The 9,211-nt window shown below is 30.2% G+C and overlaps 1 protein-coding gene, 1 long non-coding RNA gene and 1 other non-coding gene across 3 annotated transcripts in view; 1 reads left to right on the forward strand and 2 right to left on the reverse strand.

The window, feature by feature from the left end:
- On the reverse strand, positions 349–4,499 carry LOC109363052 (ammonium transporter 3 member 1-like). The gene is made up of 3 exons (XM_019609224.1): positions 3,737–4,499; positions 1,897–2,182; positions 349–1,011 (listed from the first exon to the last, which is right to left on the reverse strand). The coding sequence occupies exons 1-3, from the start codon at positions 4,388–4,390 to the stop codon at positions 497–499; spliced, it is 1,455 nt and encodes a 484-aa protein (XP_019464769.1). The 5' UTR covers positions 4,391–4,499; the 3' UTR covers positions 349–496.
- Positions 3,667–9,211, forward strand: part of LOC109363054 — a 15,280-nt gene continuing 9,735 nt past the window's right edge. The window contains exon 1 of the long non-coding RNA XR_002109469.1: positions 3,667–3,678. This is a non-coding gene — a long non-coding RNA (uncharacterized LOC109363054). The remainder of the gene's footprint in view (positions 3,679–9,211) is intronic.
- TRNAH-GUG lies at positions 8,140–8,211 on the reverse strand. The gene has a single exon. It is a non-coding gene; the product is annotated as a tRNA-His (tRNA).

Below are 9,211 nucleotides of genomic sequence, written 5' to 3' on the forward strand. Positions count from 1 at the left end.
GTAAATCTAAACTCAGGTTGTGGTTTCAGATTTTTTCTTCCTTTTAACTTGAAAGCTGCTTTTAAGCTAAAAACCTTTTGGCTGTTATGATGGGGAACTACATAAATTTAACCAAATACCTGTGGACTCTCATTCTCCCAAACTGCAAAAATTAAGCTTCCCATTTCATCCATATCAAGCAAAAACAAAAAAATTCCTATTTCATCAACTCAAATTTTCATTCCAAAACGCCCTATTGAAACCTTCAAATATAAAGAGAATAACACAAAAATACAGAACTTAGTACATTTATAGCTGGGAATACCCTTGGTGTAGGAAACATGAAGAAATCATTTAATTGGGAAAAAATGACAACTATAATAATTTTATAAATTCATCAACATCACATGTACGTAAACACAAGCACAAAACAAATCAAATCCCTCATCCCCTTAAGGAATTGCATGTCCCCACAATGTTTCATATCAACTTTACCCTTATTTGTATCATCACATAGCTATACCACTTGGGTGGCACCACTTGACATAATAACACCACCATGGTTTGTTGCCTCATCTTTATAGAGACTAAGTTTCTCTCCATCTCCCCACAAAGCATAAGCTTCTTCCCCATGCACAGCATCATCACCAATCGAAAGCTCATCCTCTGTCATTCTCAGTGGAACAATCAAACTTATAACAAAACAAATAATTGAAGTGGCTAAAATGTTCCACCCAGCTATGAATAAAGCACCCACAATTTGTTTAAGGATTTGTACTCCACCAGAGCCTCCATATATTGCTCCTCTTGAATTGGTGACTGGTAGAAAGAGTGCACTTAGACGAGGCTCCGCGAATATACCAGTGAGTATGCCTCCTAGAAGTCCAGCCACAGCATGAGTGTGGAACACAGCTAAGGTGTCATCAACAATTTGGAACAATATGAACTTCTTCCCTAATATCATCATGGTGAACCATGGCACACTTCCTGATAGAATTCCCATTACTATTGCAGCCCATCCTTGAACAAGACCTATTCAGATTACATGCCAAAATATAATTTCACTCTTCTGCAGAAGACCTATATTCTCATGAAGAAGAATATAGTTTCGTACTGATTTGAATGCATTACTATCACCTTTGGACTAGAGTGATCAAGTGGTTGGATATTCATACTTCAGAGTACAAATTTTATCATTTTATGTTCAAGTATAAACAAGTGATATCATATGTTACATTATATTCCAATTCAACTTCTGAACAAATTAATCACGTCATAATAATAAAAGTAAATTAGATAGTATAGTCAATTGGTCCTTGTCTCCTTGAGACTGCAGATATATTGTTCAATTAATTTCTTAATCTTGAATGTTTCTTACTTCAGTTTTTATTTATACGTAAACCTTGAATGAGTAAAACAGGACCTCATAAAAGAAATATAAGACCATAGAAGCAATTAAGAAAATTAAGCAATAAAATTAGATGGAGTAGGATATACTAAGACTATAGAATCTAAAGTAAACTGTGGAATTTCTCGTGTTCATACCTAAAAGTAAAGTAAACCATTGAATGATTATATATTATTATGCTTTTATTGATATTATAGAGGAACCAATGGCGCCGTGAAGGAAGGTAGGGTCTAAAGTGAGAAATTAATGAATGATATTGATGCAAGTTGCAATTAGAATATGAAAAATGTTTCATGCACACCAAAACCTAGATATAAAAATGTCTAATGTTTTTCAACTTATTTAAGTAAAACTTAATAAAAATATTTAAAAAATAGGCTGGAAATAAAAAATCATACAAATAAATGTATATGTAGCCTTAAAAATTTCTACGATATTAATTTATGTTAGGAAACCATAATAGGGCAATTATGATCATAACCATAATTTAAAATATCTTATATACATACCGGCAGCCGGAGTGATGCAAACAAGGCCGGTGATCATGCCCTGAACGGCTCCAATAACGGAAGGTTTTTTGAAGAAGATGACATCAAGCCATGTCCACACAAGGAGGCTGGTGGCGGCGCAAATGTTGGTGTTAAGCACCGCCATGGAGGAGTCAGTATTGACGGAGTAAGGATCTCCTCCATTGAAGCCTGCCCATCCCATCCATAATAACCCTGCTCCGGCCAAAGTTAGCAACACATTGTTTGGTGGGAATCTTTCTCTGTCTTTTTTTAATCTTGGCCCCACCTATTGCATTCAGTGAAATTTGTAAATCAATAATTATCATGTCAACATCTTTATTTATAATGAATATTTAGTTTAATTTCCATTCAAATAACATATTAAATTTAAAATCATGGAAAAAAAAGAGAAGGATGAGAGAATCAATTTTAATGTGACGTGAATGCATAGATAACCTTATTAAATTGATAGTGGTTGCACACCAAATTTAAGTGGTCAGCGATCAACTTTATTAGTTAGCGTGTGACTACTAATGGTTTAAATAAAGAGAGGAAAACATATTATAAATATATTCTCCCATAATTTATGTCACTGCATGTATTATTAATTGTGATTGATCAGAAAAATAGTAAAATTATTAATTTTTAAGTTAAATATATTTTTTAACCAATCACATACTAACGGTACATACAAGGTATAATTTGTGAGACACCAGACATATTTTCTCCTTTTCTCCTCATATCAGTAAATAATTTATCTCATTTAACTAAAAAATATGAGATATGTATTATTTTTGTTTAGTTTTGAAAATATTTTTAAACAAAATAATTAGATATAATATATGTCATGATTTTAATATATTATTTTCTTATAATATAAAATATGAGATATGCTTTATTTTCTTAAACAAACATTATCACATGATTCTCTTATTTCTTTTAATAAAATAAGTTCAGTCAAATGTTTTGAGAATAATGTTTTTTGGATTTCAAGCAACAACAACAAGGTTCTCTTCATGCCTGTACAAATAATATTAATGCTATCATTTTCTATTATTTGTTTGACATGCTCATTTTCTGCATTATGACCCACTTAATTTGGGCTTATACATTGACTTTTTTACTTTTCTAAATGGAAAATGATATATGTATATCATAAGATGATAAATTATTTACAAAATATATGTGAGGATAATTAGTAGGAGACTCATTACTCTATCTAAATATATATGGAAGGAGCAAAAGTTTGAAATTAAATATCTAATCAATTAAGGATAGGGAGTAACACAGCAATTGCCACAATTAATGACATTCACATGCAAAATTCATCATTTTGGTCAGCACCATTGAATCTTTGGGATATACTTTCTAGAGAGGTAAGTAACATATAAAAACACACAAAAGATAATATATAATAAATTTATTATTTTATTTATTATAAAATTATCCTATTTGTCTTTCCATTGAGAGTATATTCTTCAATCTCTAGCTACATGGTTGAAGTAGAGACACAGTATTTCACTATTTCTTACCATGCCTGCCTCATCACTTATATAATATTTTCTCAAATGTTCAAAGTGATATTGGATTTAAGCACAATAAATACTCCCCATATATATTTAGGAAAAGAATAAATATTCATTTGAAGGACTAAATTGATAAGATAAAGAAATATAAGAGATTAAAATCGGTAATTACTCTTCAAAAAAAAATTATAGCCATATATTTTTTCCTTCGTAAGAAAAAACTCACTTCTAAAATTTTGAACCCTGGACTATCTATGTGTGATTATGTAACTATTCATAAAGTAAAAAATAGCAATTAAGAAAAAATTACTAACCCAATAAGCAGCAGTGAAACCAGCAAAGCCAGAAGAAAGATGAATGACATAACCACCAGAGTAATCCATAACACCCCATTGAAACAAAAACCCACCACCCCACAAGCTAAAAGCACCAACCGTATAAGAAAAAGTGAGCCAAAGAGGCACAAACAACATCCACGCCTTAAAACTCATCCTAGCTAGCACAGATCCAGCCAAAATAACAAGAGCAATAGCAGCAAACACACCCTGAAACCAAACCATAGTAGCCATAGGATAATAAGGTTCAATCTCAGCAGTTTCCAACACTCCATTCTTATAGTAATGTGGTGTGGCTGGTAACGCTGCTTGTTTGATCAGAAAACTTTGTCCCAAAGCAGGTCCAGCTTTTCCCCAAAAGGGTAAGAGTTTCTCACCAAAGCTCATTTTATAACCCCATGTAACCCAACAAATGATAACTGCTGCAAAGGCATAGAGAGCCATGAAAGCAGAATTAACAGCCCATTTTTTCTTGACTATGCTGCCATAGAGAATAACAAGACCTGGCATGCTTTGAATTCCTACTAAGGTTGCTGCAACCATTTGCCATGCGTTGTCTCCTTTGTTTAACCAATCTGGTACTGCTTGACTCGTCCATGCTTGATATGCTACTGGTAATGGAGGAGAAGCCATTGATCACTATGTATTTACTTTATATAAACCTTATGCAAATGTCACTGGCTATGTAGGAAAGGAAACTAGTATGGTACGTGAGATATTACTATGATTGGTTTGTATTGAACTTGGTGTGAGTTTTTATATCTATAATAGGAGAGGTTAGGGTGAACAAATGGTGAAAACGTCTTTTGTGTTATAATATTCTGTCATAATATCGATTGACCTATTAATAGACGTTTTTTGTTTAGAATTCTGCTGTATATTTGGAAATTGATCTTCATATCAAACGGAAATAAAAACAGAATTGATTACAGAATTAAAAAAACACTTCTCAATCATTAAATATTCAGTTTCGATTCCTTAATAAATGCCTCAACCTCCTATATATTTTGTTTTAAAAAAGTCCTACAAATACTCTTAAAGCATAAGAAAATAATAATATATATGAAGGAAACATACTTTGTTTATTAATGTAGGAAGATTTTATTGAAAAATATGTCATTATTCAATTTGTTAATATACATTTCTATATAAACTTAAATTACGTCAACCGTGACGTATAAATACTTAGTTCAGTTGGTTAAGTCTGTTTCAAGGCATGAGTTCAAACCCACAAAATTCTGGTCTGAAAACCTTTTCTTCTGTCTTCTTCAACCCTACTCTAATATTTTTAGTTTGATATGGAAAGAGATTCGTTTAAAAAAAAAGCACATCGGTACTCAACAAACCCCATCACAAGTACATCCTAGAAAAGAGGAAAAAACTATAGAGTAGCTAGAACAACAAATAAATTATAATAATTATTTAGAAAATTAGGTTGGTCAACTACTATCTCAAAATTTTATTAGGCTCATTAAGAAATCTTAGTCTAGCTTACGTAATGTAAAAAGGAAGTAAGGGTGAGGCTAACCTGTAATTAGAATTGTAGAGTTTAATTAGTTTTTTAAGAAAAAATATATACATAGCTAGGTACCCTATAGCCCCAAAAGAAAATGGTAAGGTAAAAAGATAATAAATGTATTTTTTGAGGAAGAAATGATTGCGGCTTGTTGTCTCATTAGCCAGGTTGGCACCACTATTATTAGTTCTTACTGCCTTACTTATTAGTACTAGGTTTTGAGGAAGATAACTAGGTATCACTGAATAGAGATAATTTGTCTCAAAAAATTGTATTTTTCTATCTATATCCAATCAAATTACACCAATTAATATAATTTTAATTTTATAATATTTTTAGAGTTAAAAATCTATACATTGACAGTGTAAAGTTTTTTATATTATCAGCATATTATCCATCATTGATTTGTATTACTTTTGTTTGAGAGTCAATGATAATTAATAAATCAATGGTGGATGATTGACTGACAGTGTAAAAAATATTTATACTATCAATATATATATATTAAATTTATATTTTTATTTAATAGAATGACATATTATAATTAATTAATGTGAGAAACTAGTAGCAACACAAATCTGGACAAATAATCTCCATTGGTATCTATACATATATGAAATATGACAACTGGGCATGGGCATGACTTGTGAGAGTCAACGTACTTGAATATTCTGGAGAGAAGATTCCTAAACCTTTAACCAAGACTTTTTGGTTAGGTGTGCTTATTAATGTTCACAGATTGATGTGGATTATAATTTATATACGTTATATATGTAGTTTGAAATAGATTTCTCTCAGGTATGGAGAATGTGAGAAGTTACTTTTTTAAAATATTTAAATTTTAGAAAAAAAATAAAAATTTAGATTATTGAAACATTATTTCACGTATTATAATCTCAGATATTAACGACTTTTCATAATTTTGGCGGTATTCATGAACTGCCAGCTAGTCTCGATAATAACTCCTTATTAATTTTGGAGTTATTTATCAAAGTCTCAAAATCAATCAGGCGCTGCTAAGTTGGATTTCTAGTAAAGGTATATTCCGATTTGAAAGAGAGGGAAATAACAAATAAAGAAAGAAAAAGTATATTTTCTTTTCGATCCACTAACATTTTATGATATAGTATAATTTTGTCTAAAATGACATTATGGTTTCCTTAAAAGATGGTGAGCAATAAAGCAAATCATATAAAAAAGAGTTTACAATAACAATTAAGAATGTATTCCACTAGTCAATTACATGAATTAATGATGTAGTAATGTTGTATATTGTAGATTATATTTATTGACAAATTATTAATTTAGAAGTTTTTTTAATTAATCATTTTGTATATGGATTTTTTAATTCATTTGACATATTCTTCTTATGGGGGCTTCTATTGGTCTCTTTCATATATGTCCAAATCAGTTAGGCGCAATTCTACGATCTTTTTTACAAAAAGAGTTATTTTAACTTTTTTTGTAATGCTTTCATTTATAATCATATATTATATATAGTGTCTATTCATCCTACATAATATTTTCATATATGTTGCGTGAAGTCCATTATCTTGTGGATATTTTATGGATCCAACATTCAGTCTCATATAACATCATAGCTCTTATCACATACGATACCTAATGGTCCAACATTTAATCCAATAAAACTTCTCCTTAATTTCGAGTATCATCATTTTTTATCACATAAGACACGTACCTGCAAAGCTAGATTAACTGTAAATAATAACAAATAATTAACTGTAAATTCATTAAATAATAATAAAATACAAAGAAATATATGTATCAAAGTTTTTAAAAAAACATGAATATAACATAACAAATAATTAACTGTAAATATATAAATAAAAAATCTACATTCATATGTTGTTTTCATTCATTTAAAAAGACTTGAACTCATCAAATATCAACCAAAAAAAACTCAAGTGAAAAGTTATAATATTTTCATCATCTTATATCCTCATAGAAGTTTTCTTTGGAAATATGAATTATTATTTTTTATGCTCAGACATGATGTGTTTTCAATATATCATTTTAAAATACCTCAAATTAATTAAAAAGTGAATCATACATGTATATGAAATACTAAATTTTCTTTCATTCCTAAATATAGTTGTTGCATTACAAAAAAAAATCATGTGATCTTAAACATCTAAAAGGGATTGGATAAAACGATTAAAAAATCTCCAAAAGGAATATAAATGGGAACATAGAGGGAGTACAATACAATATGTGAAAGCAACAATTGATTAGGATTTGAAATAAATGTAAAATGTAAAACAAATTAGGATTGACTATAATGGTACCTGTAGTTGACTTTTAGTTGTGGGCCTGAGGCTATAATATAAAATAGGTTTTTATAAATCAACGATTATGTTTCCAGCGGTTCATGTGCAAAATATATTAAAAATAATGTGAGTTATCAAATTAGACAAGGGAATGAGCAGAAGTTACTTTCTGACTTGTGCAAATGGCGAAGAAAACGTGAAACAAACGAATAAGCATGCTTAAAATCTTTATATGTTAATTAAATCTATTTTAAAAATCAGAGGAGGGAATAATTGCATCTTCCATGAGTATAAAATCTTGAATCTTAGATTGTAGTGTAACCCATGACCCAAACTAAGGTGGTCCGTGACTATTTTATTTTTATATATATGTTTTGTTTCCTTCATCACTATCATATTCCTCGTTTTGTGTAAAAACAATAAAAAAACCTGACGGATTTATTTTTCAGCTATGCATAAGAAGTTAAGAACTGGGAAGGAATTCCAGAATCCACCATAATAATACTTTTAATCATGACTTGGTTCACGGAATTATATCGAATTCTTTCAGAAGGAGAACAAATTAACATGGCAAAAATTGTGGCTGCTGGGATTCGAGCCCAGGTCTCCACGGCCACAACGTGGAATTCTTACCACTAAACTACAGCCACTTTGTTGTTACATTTGACTTGTAAAGTTATAAGATAATACTATTTAGTTAACATTTAAATTTAAATAAAACATAGTACACGATTAAAAATGGGAAATAGCTTAGTGGCTTAGTGCAAATAAGATCTAACATGGTGAGTCTTTGTTGCTTAGTCCAAATGCTCATGCTTGATTTGAGACCTATACCTCGATTAATTTTGTAGCATATTATTAAGTTTCCCAATTTTCAAAAACATAATTAAATTAAACTTGAAAACTAATCCTAATTTACGTTTTGGTTTATTTTCAAGCTCTTTCAGTTAAAACTCCACCAAAAAAATTAAGCCTACTTAACTTCAATGTGTTTCCTAACCTTGATGGTGGAATAATAAATTGTTATATGCAACAAAATAGAACTTCATTATCATGATTTATGTAGATATACTCATAATTGTTGTTATATGGATCGAGTCCATCACCAAATTAAATCATTGCTTAATAATCAATATTTTCTCTTTATGTTAGTTATCTATTTACTATTTAACAAAAAAACTTCTTTTATGTATATGTGTCATGACCTCATTGAATTGTTACATCATCTCTAGCATGTGTCATGACCTCATTGAATCTATTTGCCTCCAAAATTCTTGCCACAAAATGATTTACATTATTATTATTACAATCTGAATACATAACGTGTGTAAATGCTTCAAATATTAAACTTCCAATATTGTTAACATGTTAACTATCAATAATTCAAAATGATTTACATTATTATTATTACACATTATTATTATAATCTTAATACATAATATTAAACTTCCAAAAAGTTCCAAAGATTGCCTAGTTTGGCCTATGAGAACTGTCCGATCCAACAGGGTACCTCCCCAGGAATACAAGGGACTCGTCTCACCCAGACTCTCCCTCAAGACATTGTTGGCGAATCAGCGTCCAATCAGTGCCGTCCCTGCTTACTTCACGGTGCTCTAAGTCATACCGTCAATTTCCTCTCCACTACGCCAT

This window comes from Lupinus angustifolius, chromosome LG12, assembly GCF_001865875.1.
Source record: "Lupinus angustifolius cultivar Tanjil chromosome LG12, LupAngTanjil_v1.0, whole genome shotgun sequence".
NCBI lineage: Eukaryota > Viridiplantae > Streptophyta > Magnoliopsida > Fabales > Fabaceae > Lupinus > Lupinus angustifolius.

What these genes read in the sequence shown, in the direction of transcription:
- LOC109363052 (XM_019609224.1), bottom strand. Translation starts at nt 4,390, where the DNA reads ATGGCTTCTCCTCCATTACCAGTAGCATATCAAGCATGGACGAGTCAA. An exon ending in GTTTCACTGCTGCTTATTGG is followed by an intron (nt 2,183 to 3,736) that starts GTTAGTAATTTT and finishes TGAATGCAATAG; the next exon opens with GTGGGGCCAAGATTAAAAAA. An exon ending in TTGCATCACTCCGGCTGCCG is followed by an intron (nt 1,012 to 1,896) that starts GTATGTATATAA and finishes TAATCTGAATAG; the next exon opens with GTCTTGTTCAAGGATGGGCT.